We start from the raw sequence: 25,810 nt of genomic DNA, 5'->3' as shown, positions 1-25,810 counted from the left end.
AGCAGATCTACAAGCTCACAACAGGTCGCATCGCGACGCGTTGTGCGCTTGTAGATCTGCTATTTTCAGCGCAGCAGCTGCGCTGTACCGCTACGCTATACGGATTACATGAAAGACAAAGTTGGGCGGGTGTGTGTGTGTGTGTGTGTGTGTGTGTGTGTGTGTGTGTGAGAGAGCGAGAGAGCGAGCGAGAGAGAGGCGTGTGCGTGTGCGGTGAGGCGAGCGGGGGAAACTGTTTCTTATTGGCTTTTCATGCTTTTTTTGGGTCGTATTCTGGTTCTTCATGTCGTGAAGTCGGGCGTTTTGTGAATATTTAACACATTGACTGCCAGAGGTTTTTCTATAACAGGAACAGCCAATGCCAGGAATTTTGACCATTTGAGGACTCACAGAACATTTTGTGTTATGACTATAAACAAATGGAATATCTAAAAAAAAAGGGTTAGGGTTAGGGTTAGGGTTTTTTCTGAAAAAAAAAAGTGAGTTGATAGCATGTTCCGTTCTTTAGCTAGAGGTAGTTGAATACAGCTTGGTCTTCACCAAAAACAGACCTTTTTCTTTAGATTCAGAGTTATGAGGGTTTTAGTAAAAGGACACACTTCAGATGCATAAAATGATTTCAAAAGTCTTTGACATTTATTTTGCCCCTTCATTGACATCAGTCATGTAAACAATACTTGTTTAAAAAAATACATTTTAAAAAAAAATGCTTTTGATTGTACATTTATCACTGTTTCCAAAGTGCAAGCTTATTTCAGCTCATTTCAAACAACATTATTCACTGTATTTTTTTTTTTCAAATGTTTTTTTTCCCAAATAATAAATAATAATATCAAAGTTCAAAGTGTAACATCAATACATTCATCGAGAGCTTCCTTTTCCAAACCTTTTGCCCACACAAGTCAAAATCTCAAGCCCCACCTGTATTCATAGCAACAAATAGCAGATCTACAAGCTTTTACTGAGCTTTTAGATCAGCTTTTTATTTTATTTTATGCCATTTATGAGAATTTGTGAAAATAAATAAATAAAAATAAGGGATGCTAGGGCGTGACCCCCCAAAATAATCATATTTGAACTGGGGACCACCATTTTCTTTGACTGGTTCCACAGATAGATATTGTGAAAATAGCAGATCTACAAGCCAGCCCTCTCTTCTTCTTCTTCCTCTCCCCTGTCTGTCTGTCTGTCTGTCTGTCTGTCTGTCTGTCTGTCTGTCTGTCTGCCTGCCTCAAAATGAATTTCCGCAAGGACAATAAAGTATGTCTATCAACAAGCTCACAACGAGGCGTTGTTGGGCCCGACCCACAGGTTGAACACCCTCTTTTAGCGGTCACGTGATCGCCAGGTTGTGGGAGAGAAGTAAGCAACCAGGTCTATGAAAACAAGCCCAAAACAAAGTGTACTATTTACTATTTGTACCGCCGCCGCGTAACTTGAGAGATGTGTTCGCCTCGCTATCATCACTTTGAAACAAATGAAGAAAAACTTACCGAGATTATTGCGCGTCAGTCGCCATGAAGCCTCTGTGTGTGTGTGTGCGTGTGTGTGTGTGTGTGTGTGTGTGTGGAGGTTGTGTGTGTGTAACGCTCTGAACCAGGGCTATGTGTGTGTGTGCGGGGGGGGTTGCGGAGCGTTAGTTTTTTTGGAGAAAAAAGAGGCGACAGGCTTTGGCTTGTGCTAGGATCGCCCAGGCGGTCCCTGGCCGCGGACTGGGGGTCCCCGATCCGGGCGATCCCCGCCGGGGGGGGGGGGGGGGGGGGGGTTGCGCATCGCTACTTATTTTGGGAGAAAATAAAAGGCGACAGGCTTTGGCTTGTGTGTGTGTGTGTGTGTGTGTGTGTGTGTGTGCGTGCGTGCGTGCGTGCGTGCGTGCGTGCGTGCGTGCGTGCGTGCGTGCGTGCGTGCGTGCGTGCGTGCGTGCGTGCGTGCGTGCGTGCGTGCGTGCGTGCGTGCGTGCGTGCGTGTGGGCTGCAGCCAGGCAGCGGGAGAGAGAAGCTGCTCGCTGGGATCAAACTTTACGGCTTTATACAAACAGATTGACGGACCCCCTGACCTTATGCAGCTTCAGTGCTTTGTAATAATAGGTTTAGTGGTCTAGATGGATGATATTTTGTGACTATGTGCCTGAGGGGGTAATCTAACGTCCAGTGCGCATTTTGCTGCATGTTTGCTTGCCACGGGTGCTCTCACTCAACACAGGCAGCCGCTTGCTGCTGGATCAAACTTTCAGTTTAATATGAGGATATTGGCGGCCCCCCTGACTTTATGTGACTTTAGTGTTTTATAATAACAAGTTTTATATTATCACTTGACCAGATAATGAGATTTTACAACTTTTCTGTGGTCTAGATGGATGAAATTTCTTGTCAATGTAGGTAATGACTTAATCTAATGTAAAATACAAAAAAGACCACTTCGCGTAGATCTACGCGATTTGCACGCTGCGGCTTTAAATAGGTTTGCGTAGATCTGCGCGATTGGCAGTCAATGTGTTAAGGGCGTGTTATTTAAATGACGCTCGTTTTCAGACGTGAGATTTATCAAAGCTCCGACCTGATGTACGCTAGGATCGGCTGTATAGGATCCTTTGATAAATGTGACTTCGACGTTGGTGTACGGCCGAATATATGGAAAAATATACGCCGGTTTATACGCTGCGTTGATAAATGAGGGCCAGTATCTCTATATTCATGTGATCAAGACGGATCTGTCAGATTTGTCATATTCCATCCTGATTGGTAAATGACAAACATCTCTCTCTCATAATTGATCTATAAGTGATCAATTATGTGTCAGTGTCATTCTATGTCACATAAATATAGCAAAAATAAGCCCAAAATACGTCACAGTGTGACACGTTGGTCGATCACTTTATTCACTATTTCTAAGCTGTTTTTGTCCCTGGTGCCCCACCGTAGTCAATCTCTCTAGCCTCGCGTGGTCAGACTATATCACTGTGTGGATATGAGGCCATTTATTTTTGCACTGCAGATTGGTCTGGTGCCAGGCTACAATCTCTCTGTGTGTGTGTGTGTGTGTGTGTGTGTGTGTGTGTGTGTGTGTGTGTGTGTGTGTGTGTGTGTGTGTGTGTGTGTGTGTGTGTGTGTGTGTGTGTTACCGTGGTCAGTCTCTCCAGAGCAGAGAACCTCTCCTCCCAGGTCGCTGCAGACTTCTCGAAGGCTTCGTGTCGTTTGATGAGTTTCTCCACCTGGTCAACGCTCTGACCCATCTCTCTGCTGGACAGGTACGGCTCCTGACCCAACAGCCACGCCTCTGCCACGCCCGCATCCCGACCGAACTGATGCACCTCCAATACTGAGGAGAGGAGAGGAGAGGAGAGGAGAGGAGAGGAGAGGAGAGGAGAGGAGAGGAGAGGAGAGGAGAGGAGAGGAGAGGGGAGGAGTTAAGGCTGCACATACTCCAAGTGAACAACAGTTCAAATATGATCCTCTTAGGGCAGCGGTCTTCAACGTTTTCAGGTCAAGGACCCCCTAGCTGAGAGAGACATGAAGCAGGGACCCCCTACTCTATATTGTATAACGTGTTTCAGATTAAACTTCTTTTTTTAACTTCTTTTTTTTTTTCCCTCTACACCTCTTTGCCAAAAATAGCAGATCTACAAGCTCAAGATCTGCTATTTTTGGCTAAAGTTCTCCTCAGAATAGCGATGCTAGCGTTCAAGTGTCTAAAACATTTTTATCATATCACAAAGATTTGGCGGCCCCCCTGTAGTAACTCTGAGGACCCCCTAGGGGTCCCGGACCCCCTGTTGAAAACCCCTGTTTTAGGGGGGTCTACAGTTCAAATATTATGCTTTTAGGGGGGTCTACAGTTTGGGTGGGGGGTCACGGGCTGAACCAATAGCATCAGCGTATATATCGTACCGAGTCGTAGCCACTCCCAGCGGTCCTCCCAGCTGTCAATCATCTGCTTCCTCTTGTCGGTGAGTGACAGCAGCTTGTCTCTGATGTCCTCAGAGGCGTAGTGCTTCCTGCTCAGCAGCGTCTTCCCCAGCTCTATGCAGCCGGAGAACGACTCGTTACGGGCATCGATCTCTGCCTTGATGCCCTGATGGTTATTCATGAGGAGCTCTACTGAGGACACGTCCCTGTACACACACATGCACACACACACACACACACACACACACACACACACATATTATATAAGCATTGGTTCTCAAAGTGGGGTCCGGGGACCCCTAGGGGTACTTGAGGGGGTTCCAGGGGGTCCCCAGCTAAATGATGGACAGGAACCAAATGGACCCTTATGGTTCTGTAACTCCTGGTTCCATTTGTACACTCTCAGAGTTACATTAACATTGATTTTACTATATAAATTGGGGTCCCAGAGGTATAAATGCCATTAAATGGGGGTCCGTAGCCCTAATGCATGTTAAACTGGGGGTCCTTGAAATTAAAATGGTTGAGAATCACTGCTAGAGAGCCGTAAAAACCTTCTCTTATTGGGGGTCCCTGGCTTATCTTTTCAAATGGGGGTCCGCGGTCTAATAAGTGTCTATTTGGGGGTCCTTGGCACAAAAAAGTTTGAGAACCACTGCAGTAAACACACACACACGCACACACACACACACACACACACACACGCACACACACACACACACACACACACACACACACACACACACACACACACACACACACGTACCTGGGTTTCTCCTGTGAGTCTATCAGTCGTATCACGTCTTCATACACACACACACACACACACACATATATTATATAACGTACCTGGGTTTCTCCTGTGAGTCTATCAGTCGTATCACGTCTTCCATCCACAGCATCAGGTCTCTCACCATGCTGAAGAAACGGAACTTGTCACTGGTGTCCAGGAGGCGGACCCTACGGCCCTCGCAGGCCTCCAATAGGCTGGTCCAGGCCTGTAGCACCTCCCCCTCGCGCCGCTGGATGTCGTCGGCTTTGTCCCCGGCGTACGCAGACTGCAGGCGCACTGCGTCTTCCTGTAGCTGACGCACCTGGAAACAACGTTAAAAACACTGTTAAACCTATAGGTGTTATACTGACTTGTGTTCCCCGTATAGATGTGTGGAGGGGTGTTATACATACTTATGTTCCCTGTATAGATGTGTGGATGGGCGTTATACATACTTATGTTCCCCATATAGTTGTGTGTAGGGGTTATACATACTTGTGTTCCCCGTATAGATGTGTGTAGGGGTGTTATACGTACTTGTGTTCCCCGTATAGATGTGTGCAGGGGTGTTATACGTACTTGTGTTCCCCGTATACATGTGTAGAGGGGTGTTATACATACTTGTGTTCCCTGTATAGATGTGTGCAGGGGTGTTATACGTACTTGTGTTCCCCGTATACATGTGTAGAGGGGTGTTATACATACTTGTGTTCCCCGTATAGATGTGTGTAGGGGTGTTATACGTACTTGTGTTCCCCGTATAGATGTGTGTAGGGGTGTTATACGTACTTGTGTTCCCCGTATAGATGTGTGTAGGGGTGTTATACGTACTTGTGTTCCCCGTATACATGTGTAGAGGGGTGTTATACATACTTGTGTTCCCCGTATAGATGTGTGTAGGGGTGTTATACGTACTTGTGTTCCCAGAGCCTGGATGTCGTGTTGGAAGGTGGTGTGCATTCTCTGCAGAGTCTCTACAGTGTTCTGGTCACGTCCCACCTGTACGGTTCATACAATAATAATAATTGATTAATAATGAACTGATAATTAGAGATGCTCCATTAATCAGTATCAGGCTGAACACGGGCGTCAGGGAGCCGGTCAGACGGGTTGTTTTTCTACATTTTGAAGTCAACACATTGTGTACCAAAACCCTAGATATACAATGTTTAAATGTTCTTTTTTTAATTTGAAAATTCCACAAGAGGGCGCTCTAACACAACTTAGGAATGATCCTTGGACACTGCAAAAAGATAGGCGGATGTGATGTCATCCAAAAAAAAAACGGATATCCATCAATAGCCCCAATGATGGGATCTTGACAAAAACACTTCCATCTCCATATCTTTTTTTATGTGGTGAATACTAGACATTTTCCACGGGCGATCTCTCTACCATGGCGGATCTGTAAAAAACGCTGGCACTCTGAGGATGATTTGGACGATAATACCTGGCACTCAACGTGTTAACTTTGCTCAGGACGCTCTCAGAAGGCTCCTCCCCTTACCTGACTTTTACTAAATATTTCCTAAAAATATTAATATTTTTGTTTTTTATCTGAAACGTTTTCTAAATACTAAATACGTCTCCTTGATACCATCCTGTACAACACAGTTCTTTACGGTTGGATGGACGGGCAGGGACGTGCACTGATAGACTCTAGGTGGTGCTAGAGCACCTGCCCTTTGCCCTCTTGACCAGAAGTGCCCTTTTGAAAAAAAGTTGTTGTTTTTTTTTTGTTTTTTTTTCCAGTTTACAGCAGGGGTCTTCAACAGGGGGTCCGGGACCCCTAGGGGGTCCTCAGAGTTACTACAGGGGGTCCGCCAAATCTTTATGTGATATGATTTTTACCATAACCACTCGAAACCTAGCATCCCTTTTCTGAGGAGAACTTTAGCCAAAAATAGCAGATCTACAAGCCCACAACGCCTCGCGCTGCGAGGCGCTGTGAGCTTGTAGATCTGCTATTTTTGGCAAAGAGGTATAGGTGTAGAGGGAAAAAAGAGCAGACCAAGTAAGCAAAAAAAAGTATAATTTACTTGAGCACCTGCCCCTCAAAATGTCTGTGCACGCCACTGTGGACGGGTCTTACCCACTCTCCCCGTGGAGGGCATGTCCTCACACCTCAGACCTCTGGTGTGTGTTTGTAATAGTTCATGAGATCATTTGCATCCATGGTGCTTTTTACACTGCTGTTATCAAACATGATGTGTGTGAAGTTACAAGGGGGGGGGGGGGGGGTTTGTCTCCCCCAAGTCCATTTTAGAATAATAAAAACAAATGTTAAAATGATAAAACCTAAACCGACGTATACATTGTAAGTAATTAATAATGAAGAATTAACATAACACAGTGTCAAATTAGCTAGATTAGAGGAAAAAGAAAACTAAAAACTTGGCACACACACGCCCCCTGTCTTAAGACAGATTTCCACTCCTGCCGTCAACTCCAATGTTTGTCCCGTTGTGCAAGTCATGCTCATATACTTGGTTGCACACTGTGTGAGATGCACTGAAAATCTCTCTAAAACTCTCTAAATAAATAAAACAAATCTCTGTCTGTCCGTGATTGTTTGTTTGTCTGTCTGTCTCTCTGTGATGCTCGTTGACGCTCGTTAATGTTATAAGCATCAGAGGCAATTATGCTTCTGCTCTGTCCAACAGGCCAACATGTAATCTAAGATCAGTATGACTCATTCTAATGACCACCAGTGAGTCTGGGGACTCACTGCATTGAAAACCTAACAACATCACTGTATTATATTACATTTATTAGACATTATGTTGATATTATAGCTATTCTATTTGATTAGATATGTGATGTTGTTTCCTGACAATTAGTTGACCTTTGGAAAAGCATATATCGGTATCGGTTCATATCGGAATCAGAAAGTAAGAGTTGGACAATATAGGAATATCGGATATCGGCAAAAAAGTAAATATTGAACATCCCTAAAAATGAATAAGTAATAATCACCTCTTCAGGTATCTTTGTCCAGGTTATGACTCAGTATAATAATAATAAGTACTTATTAACCTCTTCAGGTATCGTGTTGTGTTTGTCCAGGTTATGACTCAGTATAATAATAATAAGTACTTATTAACCTCTTCAGGTATCTTGTTGTGTTTGTCCAGGTTATGACTCAGTATAATAATAATAAGTACTTATTAACCTCTTCAGGTATCTTGTTGTGTTTGTCCAGGTTATGACTCAGTATAATAATAATAAGTACTTATTAACCTCTTCAGGTATCTTGTTGTGTTTGTCCAGGATTCGGCCCAGGATCTCCTTGGCATCGTGGTAGAACTTGTGGAGCTCGTAGGAGGCGGCCAGGATCTGCGTCCGCGTGTCAATCAGCTCCAGGAGGTCCGCCCACGCCTCGTTGAGGCCGTCCTTCCACTCCGCCACCGTGGCCGCGTCGCCGTGTCCCGCGTTGATGAGGTCATCGGCCAGACGGTTGACGGAGTCGACGCGCTCCTGACCGATGGTCCCCGTGTCCCGGGCGAACTCCCTGAAACGCTCCTGTAACATCTGTATGAATATATGAATATATGAATATATTAACTCCCTGAAACGCTCCTGTAACATCTGTATGAATATATGAATATATTAACTCCCTGAAACGCTCCTGTAACATCTGTATGAATATATGAATATATGAATATATTAACTCCCTGAAATGCTCCTGTAACATGTGGAATATATATGAGTATCAGAGGTTCCGGTAATTGTCGGTTTTGACCGATTATTTTTGACAAAAAACGGAAAATATAAATCTCTCCGGACATCTTGACCGGTTGACACGGCAGTTCATTCATTATCACCACAATTTCAGGCACATTTTTCTCTCTCTCTCTCTCTCTCTCTCTCCAGTACTAACCAGTGTAAAATGTGCTGCATTGGGAGGTAAAAGGGAGACACTTTATTGTGAAGGTAAGACCGGAAGAAGAGAGTTGTTTTTGCTGCTGCGGAGTTGTTGCAATATATTGTAACTGCGTTGTTGGCATCCACTACCTAAGTATTACATTAAACCTGTGAGTAGTGGTCTATCATTTATTACCGTAACAGGTCAGCTGAGCCACGTTATGAAGGATTAATCTGAAGTGCAGTGCCCTTTGATTAGAAAATGTGTTGAAACACAATTGATTATTGAGAAACCATTATGCACGCAGCATGCGCTTATAGTAATGTAGGTAATTCATGTATTTGTGTAAGATGACCCTGCTATATAAAATGTGTATATTACTCATTCATGTTCAAATAGTTCAATCCAAAATATAATGCTGTAGGCCTAACACTTGTGTTAGGCTTGTGTTAGGCTGTATTTACGCACCTGCTTGTCATTAATGCATACAAAACAATTATGACCGTTCATTTGAATGAATATATGAATATATTAACTCCCTGAAGCGTGCTCCTGTAACATCCCGAATATATATGAATATATGAATATATTTAATACTTACTGTAACATGCTCGTAGGTTTATTAAGTAAGTATTAATACTTACGGTAACATTAAGTAAGTATTAATACTCACGGTAACATTAAGTATTAATACTCACGGTAACAAGTATTAATACTCACGGTAACATGCTCGTAGTCCTGGCCCAGTTCGTGTGACCCCGCCACGACCTCTCTCTCAGCGATCCACTGCTCCAGGTCATCTACTTCCCGGTTCAACAGGAAGAGGCGGAGCCTCTCGTCCAGCTTGCCCCGCCTCTCCTCGGACAAGTCCTTTAACCCCGCGTAGAGCTTGTCTACCTGAGACTGACGCATGCCAATACGCTCACTACACACACACACACACACACACACACACACACACACACACACACACACACACACACACACACACACACACACACACACACACACACACACACACACACACACACACACACACACACACACACACAGTTAAATCTCCACATTCATGTCACACTGCTGCCCTCTGTGTCACTTTATCTCACGATGTGTAGCGATGTGTAGCACAGCACTGTGGCGGCTAGGGTGTATATTGTACCTGTAGGGTGTATAAGGGTTCATATTGTACCTGTTATAAGGGTTCATATTGTACCTGTAGGGTGTATAAGGGTTCATATTGTACCTGTAGGGTGTATAAGGGTTCATATTGTACCTGTTATAAGGGTTCATATTGTACCTGTAGGGTGTATAAGGGTTCATATTGTACCTGTAGGGTGTATAAGGGTTCATATTGTACCAGTAGGGTGTATAAGGGTTCATATTGTACCTGTAGGGTGTATAAGGGTTCATATTGTACCTGTAGGGTGTATAAGGGTTCATATTGTACCTGTAGGGTGTATAAGGGTTCATATTGTACCTGTAGGGTGTATAAGGGTTCATATTGTACCTGTAGGGTGTATAAGCAGGGGTGCACATAACAGGTGCGCATGCACACCCAAAATAAATAATGCGCGGCACATCAGACGACGTGAGGCGCTTTTGCGTTCCAACAGCTGGGACAGGAATTTCCAAGCTTTTATTTTTTAGCAAAAATAAAAAATAAAAGCCTGGAGATCGAGGCTAGGAATTTACTTCCTGAAGCCACACTCACACACTCTCGCTAAAGCACGCGTCGGCCCCATGTACAGCCATTAGGCGCAGGGGGAGGGGACGCATGCTGCACGTGATTGTGTGAGTGTTGCCTCGCATCGCCTCGCTGCGTGCACGCAGCCACCAGCGGCTGTTAGAGTCACTCGTCACCAATGATGAACGCACCGTGATGGTGCAAAATATGCCGTGAACGTCCCAATATGGCGGATAAAAGCATCGCAGCACAGGGCACCAACCTTGGGGGCTTTACCAAACGGCGTGGGAAGAAAAAAAACAGCGAAAAACGGCGACATTTGGAAGCAGCGCGTCCTTTTTTTCTCGCGCAGCACCCCCCCCCCCCCCCTTGACAAAACTGTCCCGGTGGGCACCGTGCTGAATCGGGTGTATATTGTACCTGTAGGGTGTATATTGTACCTGTAGGGTGTATATTGTACCTGTAGGGTATATACAGTAAGGGTGTATATTGTACCTGTAGGGTATATAAGGGTGTATATTGTACCTATAAGGGTGTATATTGTACCTGTCAGGGTGTTCCTGTGCGGTCAGACCTCGGCTGGTCTTTGAGAGCTGATGGACAGTTTCTGCATAATCCTCCACCGACTGTTCAACGATCTGATGTTTCTTTAGCATGGACACTGCACTCTGCTCGTCCTGCATAAACACACACACACACATGCACACGCACACATCATTAATGATGTTTCTTTAGCATGGACACTGCACTCTGCTCGTCCTGCATAAACACACACACACACACATGCACACGCACACATCATTAATGATGTTTCTTTAGCATGGACACTGCACTCTGCTCGTCCTGCATAAACACACACACACACACATGCACACGCACACATCATTAATGATATTTCTTTAGCATGGACACTGCACTCTGCTCGTCCTGCATAAACACACACACACACGCACACGCACACATCATTATCATATAGACCATCATGATTACAAAATAGATTACATGTAATAGATTATATGTAACAGATTACCTTGGCCTTCTCCTCAGACATCATGTATACATTACATGTAATAGATTACATGTAACAGATTACCTTGGCCTTCTCCTCAGACATCATGTAGAGTTCTTGTTCGCTCATCCAGGCTTCAGCCTCGGCAGCATCAAAGTAGTACTGCTGGGCGTGGTGCGCCTCCTGCAGGCGGAACAGGGTTGTTACAGTTAACTAAAACTATACAAAACAACCAAACCAAAACATTTGAGTTTTCTAGTTAAGATAATTGTAGTTAGGATACATTGTAGTTAGGATACATTGTAGTTAGGATACATTGTAGTTAGGATACATTGTAGTTAGGATACATTGTAGTTAGGATACATTGTAGTTAGGATACATTGTAGTTAGGAGAGGCTTTACAAACAACAGTAACTAACTGAAGCTGTATTGTGTGTGTAAACCATACATGGGCAACTGGCAGCCCAGGGGCCACAACTTCATAAAGTTAACATAAGTATAACTAAATGCATTTGAAATTAAATAAAAATGTTACTTTTCAGGATTCCAATAAAAAAAAAAAATCAACAAAAAAAAGTTCAGTGTTCCAAAAATAGCAAAAACAGAAGATCTACAAGCTCATTACGCGTCGCACTGTGGCACGTTTTGAGCTTGTAGATCTGCTATTTTTGCTACTTTTGTGTGACATAGAATGGCCCAACAGTAAATGCAATGTGTCCCTCTGGATTCAGTGTGTAAATATAGTGTCCCTCTGGATTCAGTGTGTAAATATAGTGTCCCTCTGGATTCAGTGTGTAAATATAGTGTCCCTCTGGATTCAGTGTGTAAATATAGTGTCCCTCTGGATTCAGTGTGTAAATATAGTGTCCCTCTGGATTCAGTGTGTAAATATAGTGTCCCTCTGGATTCAGTGTGTAAATATAGTGTCCCTCTGGATTCAGTGTGTAAATATAGTGGCCCTCTGGATTCAGTGTGTAAATATAGTGTTCCTCTGGATTCAGTGTGTAAATATAGTGGCCCTCTGCATTCAGTGTGTAAATATAGTGTTCCTCTGCATTCAGTGTGTAAATATAGTGTCCCTCTGGATTCAGTGTGTAAATATAGTGTCCCTCTGGATTCAGTGTGTAAATATAGTGTCCCTCTGGATTCAGTGTGTAAATATAGTGTCCCTCTGGATTCAGTGTGTAAATATAGTGTCCCTCTGGATTCAGTGTGTAAATATAGTGTCCCTCTGGATTCAGTGTGTAAATATAGTGTTCCTCTGGATTCAGTGTGTAAATATAGTGTCCCTCTGGATTCAGTGTGTAAATATAGTGGCCCTCTGGATTCAGTGTGTAAATATAGTGTCCCTCTGCATTCAGTGTGTAAATATAGTGTCCCTCTGGATTCAGTGTGTAAATATAGTGTCCCTCTGGATTCAGTGTGTAAATATAGTGTCCCTCTGGATTCAGTGTGTAAATATAGTGTCCCTCTGGATTCAGTGTGTAAATATAGTGTCCCTCTGGATTCAGTGTGTAAATATAGTGTCCCTCTGGATTCAGTGTGTAAATATAGTGTCCCTCTGGATTCAGTGTGTAAATATAGTGTCTCTCTGGATTCAGTGTGTAAATATAGTGTCCCTCTGGATTCAGTGTGTAAATATAGTGGCCCTCTGCATCATCAAAGTTGCATCATCTGGTGTAAACTAACTAGGATTTGGTCAAGAAATATTCAAAAATAGCAAAAACAGCCAATGGACCAGCTAAACCCTGAGATAAAACTAAGTCTCAAAACATAAACAATAAACTAAACAAGCAAACCCTGCTTTTTTTTAACTAAATGAACAAATTAAAAACTTCTCTGACCTGCAGGCGGGCGTTCCTCCTCTCCACCTCCTCCCGTAGCTCCTCCCACAGCCCGCCCAGGTCAGCCAATCGCTGGCGGATCACCTCCCCGTGCTCCGCCTCCGGCTCCTCCTCCTTCAGCAGAGCTTTGCTCCTGTCTGTGATGTCATCGATGCGAGGCTGGTGTCCCTGGATCTCCTTCTGCAGAGTCTGAGGAGAACATCAGGAGAACATCAGGAGAACATCAGGAGAACATAACCCTAACCCTAGACCTCCTTCTGCAGTGTCTGAGGAGAACATCAGGAGAACATCAGGAGAACATAACCCTAACCCTAGACCTCCTTCTGCAGAGCTTCATGCTTTGGTCTATAACTCGTGAAACGTAGATTGTACTTCCTTTTTTTTTTTTATATCTGGTTTCCTTGGATTATGACACAACTCCTCTAACAGTAAACAGTGTCAATGATGAGCAGATCTCCTCAAACACACACACACACACACACACACACACACACACACACACACACACACACACACACACACACACACACACACACACACACACACACACACACACACACACACACACACACACACACTATTTACCATAGAAATACATGACAGACAGTACTTGGACAATTAGTCTGAGAGCAGCAGGTGAATCTCTAATTAGTGATTTGAATGCTTTTCGTGGAAATGGCCCTAATTGTACTATTAGATAATTACTATGAGCAAGTTGTAATGAAGTACTATACTTAGTTTTTTTATATAAATTAACTGAATTGAACTAAACTGAAGCATAGAAGTGCATCATGGCAGCTCACACTATACAAGCACCCTTCTGTGAATGAAATGATGTTCAGTGGGTGTCCAGCAGGGGGGGTCAGTGTTCAGCGGGTGTTCAGTACCTGGTTCTTCTTAATGAGCAGCTGCACCGTCTGCAGGTTGTTGCCGTGGTCCGTTGACGTGGCAACGGGGATCCTCTCCTCCACCCACAACTACAACACACACACACACGTGCGCACACACGCACACAATTTACATTGTTAAACAAGTAGATAAGTATCATTAATGGAATCATTGGCATTGAATGATAACTGTGTGTGTGTGTGTGTGTGTGTGTGTGTGTGTGTGTGTGTGTGTGTGTGTGTGTGTGTGTGTGTGTGTGTGTGTGTTCTTAACGTACTATCTCGTCCTCCACGTCTCTGTTGAACTGGTGGACCTCTCTGGACGCCCACAGGAAGTTCTTCCGGTGTCTGAGAGGCTCCAGCAGAGCGGAGAACTTCTGCTCCACCAGCCGCCTGCGTCCGTCCACCTCCTCCACGTCACGGCCCTCCTGACCCAGAGCCACCACCTGAGACTGGAGCTCCACCACCTCCTTCTGTCTCACATCCACCTGCACCTCCAACATCTAATATAATACATGATGTTAGAGCTCTAACACCTCCTTCTGTCTCACATCCACCTGCACCTCCAACATCTAATATAATACATGATGTTAGAGCTCCACCACCTCCTTCTGTCTCACATCCACCTGCACCTCCAACATCTAATATAATACATGATGTTAGAGCTCTAACACCTCCTTCTGTCTCACATCCACCTGAACCTCCAACATCTAATATAATACATGATGTTAGAGCTCTAACACCTCCTTCTGTCTGACGTCCACCTGCACCTCCAACATCTAATATAAGACATGATGTTAGAGCTCTAACACCTCCTTCTGTCTCACATCCACCTGCACCTCCAACATCTAATATAATACATGATGTTAGAGCTCTAACACCTCCTTCTGTCTCACATCCACCTGCACCTCCAACATCTAATATAATACATGATGTTAGAGCTCTAACACCTCCTTCTGTCTTACATCCACCTGCACCTCCAACATCTAATATAATACATGATGTTAGAGCTCTAACACCTCCTTCTGTCTGACGTCCACCTGCACCTCCAACATCTAATATAATACATGATGTTAGAGCTCTAACACCTCCTTCTGTCTCACATCCACCTGAACCTCCAACATCTAATATAATACATGATGTTAGAGCTCTAACACCTCCTTCTGTCTCACATCCACCTGAACCTCCAACATCTAATATAATACATGATGTTAGAGCTCCACCACCTCCTTCTGTCTCACATCAACCTGCACCTCCAACATCTAATATAATACATGATGTTAGAGCTCTAACACCTCCTTCTGTCTGACGTCCACCTGAACCTCCAACATCTAATATAATACATGATGTTAGAGCTCCACCACCTCCTTCTGTCTCACATCCACCTGCACCTCCAACATCTAATATAATACATGATGTTAGAGCTCTAACACCTCCTTCTGTCTGACGTCCACCTGCACCTCCAACATCTAATATAATACATGATGTTAGAGCTCCACCTCCTTCTGTCTCACATCCACCTGCACCTCCAACATCTAATATAATACATGATGTTAGAGCTCTAACACCTCCTTCTGTCTCACATCCACCTGCACCTCCAACATCTAATACAATACATGATGTTAGAGCTCCACCACCTCCTTCTGTCTCACATCCACCTGCACCTCCAACATCTAATATAATACATGATGTTAGAGCTCTAACACCTCCTTCTGTCTGACGTCCACCTGCACCTCCAACATCTAATATAATACATGATGTTAGAGCTCTAACACCTCCTTCTGTCTCACATCCACCTGAACCTCCAACATCTAGATCATTTTATCATTTAAAATATATATTATGGTAATGCATTGATTTGATCAAGTTGAGTCAAAACATGATTAAATTGGGAACGAATGATTGGGTTTGCCTTGACATCCAATTGTAATGGCAGTTGAATATGGATGAAAAAGATAATGATCTTTTGATTGTGGCAGTTAAGGTTTCCTGGTCAATTGTTATTTGTTAATACTATGTTGAAATCAGGTTACACAGTGGTTACACAATTGTGAATTATGAAGACAGAATTGTGAATTATGGGGACCTTCGGCAGTTAGCCAATCTAGAATAATACATAATGTTAATGTTAGAGCTCCAACACCTCCTTCTGTCTCACATCCACCTGAACCTCCAACATATAGAGTGCTCCTCGGAGCACAGGTCTCCGCCAGGTCAGGTAGGTTATTATGGCCTCCTGGTGGCGCTATAATAGGCCAATGTAAAAAGGTTGGCATTTCTTCTTAAGCCTTACACGGCAATCTGACACTGCATTCATGATTTTTTTAGGCATTTTGTTCAAAAATCCTTTTTGCTAAATTAGACCAGGTGGTGGCGCTATAAGAGGCCAGTGTTAAAAAGGTGGCATTTGTTCCTCAACATAGTGTGAAAGTTTAACAGCAGTCGGACGCTACATTCATGATTTGAGGCATTTTGTTCAAAACAAGGCACTAGTGCAAACTGTAGATGTGATCTTAGTGACCAGCCGCCCGTCATCAGATTATTGTCTCAGGAATGTGACAAGAACAAGAGAGATCTCCATGAATTCAAGCCTTCATATGGGGTGTGTTGATAGACAATAAGTATATTAGTAAAAGGGTGAACTACTCCTTTAATGGGTCAAATATGTACCTGTTGTTTCTTCAGCAGGATGTTGACGGAGGTTAAATCTTTGCCGTAGTCGTCAGAGTGTATTTGTCCCTCCAGGCCGTGCAGCCATTTGTCCAGGTCAGCACAGCTCTGCGTGAACAGCTCCGCCTTGTTGGCGTCAAACAGACACTGGGCCTTCGTCTGAGTGGTCGACTCCAGCTCCTCCCACATGGCGTGGAGGGCGGAGAGCTTCTCCTTGACCACGCCCTCGGTGTCGGGTTTCTCGGAGACCAGCAGCATGCCGTCCTGGAGAGAAGAAGAAGAAGACAGGAAACAGGAAACAGGAAATGGTGTCAGACGGACCGAACCTCTGTGGCGCTGACTGCTATCACAATACAGAACTATTTAACACTTATAAACAATGACACTATTAACTCATTCACTGCCAGATTTATTTCTAGCTGTGTTTGCCCACTGCCAGCAATTTTCGTTTTTTTTTAACTTTCAACAGGTCATTATGATCGCAAGTCCAATGGTTTGTAAACACACAGGGTACGTGTGTGTGTGTGTGTGTGTGTGTGTGTGTGTGTGTGTGTGTGTGTGTGTGTGTGTGTGTGTGACGGCCAGACAACAAACATTACGATCGGCTCGGAGCCCTCGTCATGCAGCCCCGTGTAAACGCGCCACTTATCATCAAAATTGGACGGTTCACTTAGTTTTTCATCTCGCCACAGAACATTTACATCCCTTATGACCGCGTATCCAACTGTTTGGGTAGGTGTGTGAGTCGCCCAGAGAACAAATATTCAATCGGCGACATTCCCGTCTCCTTGTAGCAGCAGTTTGTAAACCGGGCGTCTGGCGCAATACGGCGAACAAAAAGGCACGTCGAGAAAAAGCCGCTTCAAAGACAGAGTTAAAGAGGGAGCGGACGGAAACGGTAATCTTGGATTGACATTATTTCCGTATCCGGGTGAGTTACAGTGATAGTAGTCACTGAGAGTGATGAAGAGAGTGAGATCTTTTATAGAAATCAAATAAATAACAAAATTACGTTTTTTACATCCGTGGCAGAATTGGAAATTGGAAAAAATCTCTCTCTCTCTCTCTCTCTCTCTCTCTCTCTCTCTCTCTCTCTCTCTCTCTCTCTCTCTCTCTCTCTCTCTCTCTCTCTCTCTCTCTCTCTCTCTCTCTCTCTCTCTCTCTCTCTCTCTCTCTCTCTCTCTCTCTCTCTCTCTCTCTCTCTCTCTCTCTCTCTCTCTCTCTCTCTCTCTCTCTCTCTCTCTCTCTCCATACCTTCTCTATCTTGTCCATCCATTCCTTGTTAGACTGCAGCTCAGCCATGAAGGCCTGATGTTTGAGCCACTTGCTGTGGAGGTTCCTGGCCTCGTCGTAGGAGAGGTCCTGAGCGGAGAGCATCTTCTCATTGATCCACAGAGACAACTGGAACATAATAACACATTATATTAATATAATATAATATACAACACAATAACACATTATATTAATATAATATAATATACAACACAATAACACATTATATTAATATAATATATATTATATTAATATAATGTGGTCCTGAGCTGAGAGCATCTTCACAACACAAGAGAGTGTGTGTGTGTGTGTGTGTGTGTGTGTGTGTGTGTGTGTGTGTGTGTGTGTGTGTGTGTGTGTGTGTGTGTGTGTGTGTGTACCTCCTGTGAGTCCTGTAGGAACCTCTGCAGGTCTCTGTTGTCTTTTAGTTTCATCAGCAGCTCAACGGCAACCTCCCTGTTCTTCTTGTGTCTGTAATGACATCATCATTACATCACTATGACATCATCATTACATCACTATGACATCATCATTACATCACTACGACATCACCATGACATAAGGGTGTCACGATACTCGATACGTGCCGAAAATGTACTGAAATTGACGTTCGCGATACGGTGTACCGAAATGAAAAGCCGTATCACGATTCTCACTGTCCCGCGTCCACGACAGTTTTGCCTCGCTCATTTTGGACTTCTTTGCATGGACCTGGTTGCTTGTTTCTCTCGCCACAAAATCTGGCAACGCTGGTCCAAGGGAAGCCATATGCGCTCGCTGTTGTTTTTCTGTACATTCCTCCTTCCGACGGGGAAAAGGGAAACCTCACAGCCGGGTTGACAGAGAGAGAAACCGTGTGTTTCTTCCCAAACTCTCACATACTTCGACCTCAAGAAATAACGAGCGCAGTCTGGTGACATACAAGCCTTTACAGTGTGGAGAACGCTGGATTTAAATATTCAAACAGTGTTCTAGAACAGTGGGTTTCAACCCTTTTCATATCAAGGTCCATTATTTATTCTGCATTTGAGCCACAGAGCCACCGTTTGATGACATTTACACTCTCACACCCAAAACCTAAAGCAATATTTTGTTATCATTGGATAAGATTTTGACAAAATAACAATTTGTCTACATTGTACAAATTCTTGTACATTCTATAATTGTGTGACTTCTTGCAAATTAAGAAATGCAGATGTTTAAAAATACTTTAACTCTTGTGAGCGTAAAATGAAACCAAATGGACCCGTAAGGGCGTATTTTACGCTCTCAAGAGTTAAAGATCTATAAGGGTCCATCTGGTTACCCACTCTCCATCATTTAGCTGGGGACCACCTGGAACCTGGAAGGACCACTGGTGGTCCCCGGACCACTGGTTGAGAACCACTGTTCTAGATCATCGCATTTGAGTAAAAGTGTGTTGCCTGAGATGTATGAGAAATGAAGGTGAGAGTTACTAAAGGGCTGAACCATGTAGAAATGATGGACTGCCTTAACCAGAACCCTCCTCCTCACAGCGCAGATCTCCGCCAGGCCGGGTTGTCTACCCAGGGCCCACAAACTTTGGAAGTCATAGCCAACCATCAATAGAAACATCTACCTGTCATCAATAGAAACATCTACCTGTCATCAATAGAAACATCTACCTGTCATCAATAGAAACATCTACCTGTCATCAATAGAAACATCTACCTGTCATCAATAGAAACATCTCACCTGTCATCAATAGAGACATCTCACCTGTCATCAATAGAAACATCTACCTGTCATCAATAGAAACATCTACCTGTCATCAATAGAGACATCTACCTGTCATCAATAGAAACATCTACCTGTCATCAATAGAGACATCTACCTGTCATCAATAGAGACATCTACCTGTCATCAATAGAAACATCTACCTGTCATCAATAGAAACATCTACCTGTCATCAATAGAAACATCTACCTGTCATCAATAGAAACATCTACCTGTCATCAATAGAAACATCTACCTGTCATCAATAGAAACATCTCACCTGTCATCAATAGAAACATCTACCTGTCATCAATAGAGACATCTACCTGTCATCAATAGAAACATCTACCTGTCATCAATAGAAACATCTACCTGTCATCAATAGAAACATCTACCTGTCATCAATAGAAACATCTACCTGTCATCAATAGAAACATCTACCTGTCATCAATAGAAACATCTCACCTGTCATCAATAGAAACATCTACCTGTCATCAATAGAAACATCTACCTGTCATCAATAGAAACATCTACCTGTCATCAATAGAAACATCTACCTGTCATCAATAGAAACATCTACCTGTCATCAATAGAAACATCTACCTGTCATCAATAGAAACATCTCACCTGTCATCAATAGAGACATCTACCTGTCATCAATAGAAACATCTACCTGTCATCAATAGAAACATCTACCTGTCATCAATAGAAACATCTACCTGTCATCAATAGAAACATCTACCTGTCATCAATAGAAACATCTACCTGTCATCAATAGAAACATCTACCTGTCATCAATAGAAACATCTACCTGTCATCAATAGAAACATCTACCTGTCATCAATAGAAACATCTCACCTGTCATCAATAGAGACATCTCACCTGTCATCAATAGAAACATCTACCTGTCATCAATAGAAACATCTACCTGTCATCAATAGAGACATCTACCTGTCATCAATAGAAACATCTACCTGTCATCAATAGAGACATCTACCTGTCATCAATAGAGACATCTACCTGTCATCAATAGAAACATCTACCTGTCATCAATAGAAACATCTACCTGTCATCAATAGAAACATCTACCTGTCATCAATAGAAACATCTACCTGTCATCAATAGAAACATCTACCTGTCATCAATAGAAACATCTCACCTGTCATCAATAGAAACATCTACCTGTCATCAATAGAGACATCTACCTGTCATCAATAGAAACATCTACCTGTCATCAATAGAGACATCTACCTGTCATCAATAGAGACATCTACCTGTCATCAATAGAAACATCTACCTGTCATCAATAGAGACATCTACCTGTCATCAATAGAAACATCTACCTGTCATCAATAGAAACATCTACCTGTCATCAATAGAAACATCTCACCTGTCATCAATAGAAACATCTCACCTGTCATCAATAGAAACATCTCACCTGTCATCAATAGAAACATCTACCTGTCATCAATAGAGACATCTACCTGTCATCAATAGAAACATGTACCTGTCATCAATAGAAACATCTACCTGTCATCAATAGAAACATGTACCTGTCATCAATAGAAACATGTACCTGTCATCAATAGAAACATCTACCTGTCATCAATAGAAACATCTCACCTGTCATCAATAGAAACATCTCACCTGTCATCAATAGAGACATCTACCTGTCATCAATAGAAACATCTCACCTGTCATCAATAGAGACATCTACCTGTCATCAATAGAAACATCTACCTGTCATCAATAGAGACATCTACCTGTCATCAATAGAAACATCTACCTGTCATCAATAGAGACATCTACCTGTCATCAATAGAAACATCTCACCTGTCATCAATAGAGACATCTACCTGTCATCAATAGAAACATCTACCTGTCATCAATAGAGACATCTACCTGTCATCAATAGAAACATCTCACCTGTCATCAATAGAAACATCTCACCTGTCATCAATAGAGACATCTACCTGTCATCAATAGAAACATCTACCTGTCATCTATAGAAACATCTACCTGTCATCAATAGAAACATCTACCTGTCATCAATAGAGACATCTCACCTGTCATCAATAGAAACATCTCACCTGTCATCAATAGAAACATCTACCTGTCATCAATAGAAACATCTACCTGTCATCAATAGAAACATCTACCTGTCATTAATAGAGACATCTACCTGTCATCAATAGAGACATCTCACCTGTCATCAATAGAGACATCTCACCTGTCATCAATAGAGACATCTCACCTGTCATCAATAGAGACATCTCACCTGTCATCAATAGAAACATCTCACCTGTCATCAATAGAAACATCTACCTGTCATCAATAGAAACATCTACCTGTCATCAATAGAAACATCTACCTGTCATCAATAGAAACATCTACCTGTCATCAATAGAAACATCTACCTGTCATCAATAGAAACATCTCACCTGTCATCAATAGAAACATCTACCTGTCATCAATAGAAACATCTACCTGTCATCAATAGAAACATCTACCTGTCATCAATAGAAACATCTACCTGTCATCAATAGAAACATCTACCTGTCATCAATAGAAACATCTACCTGTCATCAATAGAAACATCTCACCTGTCATCAATAGAGACATCTACCTGTCATCAATAGAGACATCTCACCTGTCATCAATAGAAACATCTACCTGTCATCTATAGAAACATCTACCTGTCATCAATAGAGACATCTCACCTGTCATCAATAGAAACATCTACCTGTCATCAATAGAAACATCTACCTGTCATCAATAGAAACATCTCACCTGTCATCAATAGAGACATCTACCTGTCATCAATAGAGACATCTCACCTGTCATCAATAGAAACATCTACCTGTCATCTATAGAAACATCTACCTGTCATCAATAGAGACATCTCACCTGTCATCAATAGAAACATCTACCTGTCATCAATAGAGACATCTCACCTGTCATCAATAGAAACATCTACCTGTCATCAATAGAGACATCTCACCTGTCATCTATAGAAACATCTACCTGTCATCTATAGAAACATCTACCTGTCATCAATAGAGACATCTCACCTGTCATCTATAGAAACATCTACCTGTCATCAATAGAGACATCTCACCTGTCATCAATAGAAACATCTACCTGTCATCAATAGAGACATCTCACCTGTCATCAATAGAAACATCTACCTGTCATCAATAGAGACATCTCACCTGTCATCAATAGAAACATCTACCTGTCATCAATAGAAACATCTACCTGTCATCAATAGAAACATCTACCTGTCATCAATAGAAACATCTCACCTGTCATCAATAGAAACATCTACCTGTCATCAATAGAAACATCTCACCTGTCATCAATAGAAACATCTACCTGTCATCAATAGAAACATCTACCTGTCATCAATAGAAACATCTACCTGTCATCAATAGAAACATCTACCTGTCATCAATAGAGACATCTCACCTGTCATCAATAGAAACATCTACCTGTCATCAATAGAAACATCTACCTGTCATCAATAGAAACATCTACCTGTCATCAATAGAGACATCTACCTGTCATCAATAGAAACATCTACCTGTCATCAATAGAAACATCTACCTGTCATCAATAGAGACATCTACCTGTCATCAATAGAAACATCTACCTGTCATCAATAGAAACATCTACCTGTCATCAATAGAGACATCTCACCTGTCATCAATAGAGACATCTACCTGTCATCAATAGAGACATCTACCTGTCATCTATAGAAACATCTACCTGTCATCAATAGAAACATCTACCTGTCATCAATAGAAACATCTACCTGTCATCAATAGAAACATCTACCTGTCATCAATAGAAACATCTACCTGTCATCAATAGAAACATCTACCTGTCATCAATAGAAACATCTACCTGTCATCAATAGAAACATCTACCTGTCATCAATAGAAACATCTACCTGTCATCAATAGAAACATCTACCTGTCATCAATAGAGACATCTACCTGTCATCAATAGAGACATCTACCTGTCATCAATAGAAACATCTACCTGTCATCAATAGAGACATCTCACCTGTCATCAATAGAAACATCTACCTGTCATCAATAGAGACATCTCACCTGTCATCAATAGAGACGGTTCTCTCCTGGATGCGCTCAGCGTTGATGTTCCCGTCACTCCTCAGTCTCCTCCCTGCCTCCACCACTCCGTTGATCTTCTCCTCGTTGGCGTCCATGGTGGTCATGAAGTCCTCCTGCTTCTTGATGGAGGCCTCGGCTCCCTCCAGGGTGGAGGGCATCTCTGTGTGAGCCAGGATGTACTCCTGGTGGAGAGACAGACAGACAGACAGACAGACAGACAGACAGGAGGGCAGACAGACAGACAGACAGACAGACAGACAGACAGGCAGACAGAGGTTAAAGACAGAGAGACTGATGTTGCCAAACTATACGACATTTCTGTCTACCAACCGTCTGCAAACATGAAAATGTATTTTTTATTTATTCATTTATACTAGTAGTCCATCCCCGTGGGGGGGTATGAGCACCCAGTGTTCTGCTCTGTGCACAGACAGTATATGAGGGATGGAATGTGACTGTTGGTTCCTGCAACAGTTCCAACAGACACACACACACACACACACACACACACACACACGGCCGGACGGACGGACTCGAACGCGCACGCGTCCTGTCGCCGCTTAAGCACTTTCTCTGTGTGTGCTTGTGGAAGACGGCAACAGTGTAACACAGTGGATCTATTCAACAGTGTAACACAGTGGATCTATAGATTCAACAGTGTAACACAGTGGATCTATAGATTCAACAGTGTAACACAGTGGATCTATGGATTCAACAGTGTAACACAGTGGATCTATAGATTCAACAGTGTAACACAGTGGATCTATGGATTCAACAGTGTAACACAGTGGATCTATGGATTCAACAGTGTAACACAGTGGATCTATAGATTCAACAGTGTAACACAGTGGATCTATAGATTCAACAGTGTAACACAGTGGATCTATAGATTCAACAGTGTAACACAGTGGATCTATGGATTCAACAGTGTAACACAGTGGATCTATGGATTCAACAGTGTAACACAGTGGATCTATGGATTCGACGCATGCGCAGTTTGATCATTGATCCCATAGGTCAGAAGGCCATCCCACAGCTAGGGAGCCGTAAACATGGCGACATTCTTTTACATAGAAACGCTAACAAACAGCTGACATTTGGGGAAAGCGAAAAACGGGCTTCGCTGTTCTGTCAATGGTCAATGGTTGTGTTGAATTGCTCCAGGCACTGAGAAGAACTTTTTTTTTGCACCCATCACAGAGCTTTGGTTAGTTATTGGAGGATATAGTATAGTGATGTATATAATATAATATATAATACCTGGTTATTAAGGAAGGCCTCAGCCTGCTTGCTGTCTCTCAGGAACAGCTGGTATGTATGTATGTATATATATATATATAATAGTGATGTATATACATATATAATGTATATAATATTATAATACCTGGTTATTAAGGAAGGCCTCGGCCTGCTTGCTGTCTCTCAGGAACAGCTGGTATGTATGTATATATATATATATAATAGTGATGTATATACATATATAATGTATATAATATAATAATACCTGGTTATTAAGGAAGGCCTCGGCCTGTTTGCTGTCTCTCAGGAACAGCTGGTATGTATGTATGTATATATATATAATAGTGATGTATATACATATATAATGTATATAATATAATAATACCTGGTTATTAAGGAAGGCCTCGGCCTGTTTGCTGTCTCTCAGGAACAGCTGGTATGTATGTATATATATATATATAATAGTGATGTATATACATATATAATGTAATAATATAATAATACCTGGTTATTAAGGAAGGCCTCAGCCTGTTTGCTGTCTCTCAGGAACAGCTGGTATGTATGTATATATATATATATATATAATAGTGATGTATATACATATATAATGTAATAATATAATAATACCTGGTTATTAAGGAAGGCCTCAGCCTGCTTGCTGTCTCTCAGGAACAGCTGGTATGTATGTATATATATATATATATAATAGTGATGTATATACATATATAATGTAATAATATAATAATACCTGGTTATTAAGGAAGGCCTCGGCCTGTTTGCTGTCTCTCAG

The 25,810-nt window shown here is 42.5% G+C and overlaps 1 protein-coding gene across 1 annotated transcript in view; it reads right to left on the bottom strand.

The window, feature by feature from the left end:
• Positions 1-25,810, bottom strand: part of LOC311035572 (spectrin beta chain, non-erythrocytic 1-like) — a 129,947-nt gene that overhangs the window by 15,369 nt on the left and 88,768 nt on the right. The window contains exons 23-38 of the mRNA XM_084043846.1: positions 23,761-23,963; positions 18,289-18,379; positions 17,891-18,037; positions 16,637-16,900; positions 15,145-15,159; positions 14,245-14,454; positions 13,967-14,056; positions 13,080-13,268; positions 11,320-11,418; positions 10,773-10,903; positions 9,263-9,467; positions 7,918-8,208; positions 5,593-5,676; positions 4,755-4,999; positions 3,888-4,111; positions 3,122-3,318 (exon numbers count right to left, since the gene is read on the bottom strand). Coding sequence (XP_083899972.1) covers positions 3,122-3,318; positions 3,888-4,111; positions 4,755-4,999; positions 5,593-5,676; positions 7,918-8,208; positions 9,263-9,467; positions 10,773-10,903; positions 11,320-11,418; positions 13,080-13,268; positions 13,967-14,056; positions 14,245-14,454; positions 15,145-15,159; positions 16,637-16,900; positions 17,891-18,037; positions 18,289-18,379; positions 23,761-23,963 — 2,685 coding nt within the window. The remainder of the gene's footprint in view (positions 1-3,121; positions 3,319-3,887; positions 4,112-4,754; positions 5,000-5,592; positions 5,677-7,917; positions 8,209-9,262; positions 9,468-10,772; positions 10,904-11,319; positions 11,419-13,079; positions 13,269-13,966; positions 14,057-14,244; positions 14,455-15,144; positions 15,160-16,636; positions 16,901-17,890; positions 18,038-18,288; positions 18,380-23,760; positions 23,964-25,810) is intronic.

This window comes from Gymnoscopelus microlampas (genome assembly GCF_963454915.1).
Source record: "Gymnoscopelus microlampas genome assembly, chromosome: 2".
Taxonomy (NCBI): Eukaryota; Metazoa; Chordata; class Actinopteri; order Myctophiformes; family Myctophidae; genus Gymnoscopelus; species Gymnoscopelus microlampas.
The sequence above is the reverse complement of the archived record's forward strand: the minus strand, read 5'-3'. Positions and strand labels throughout refer to the sequence as shown.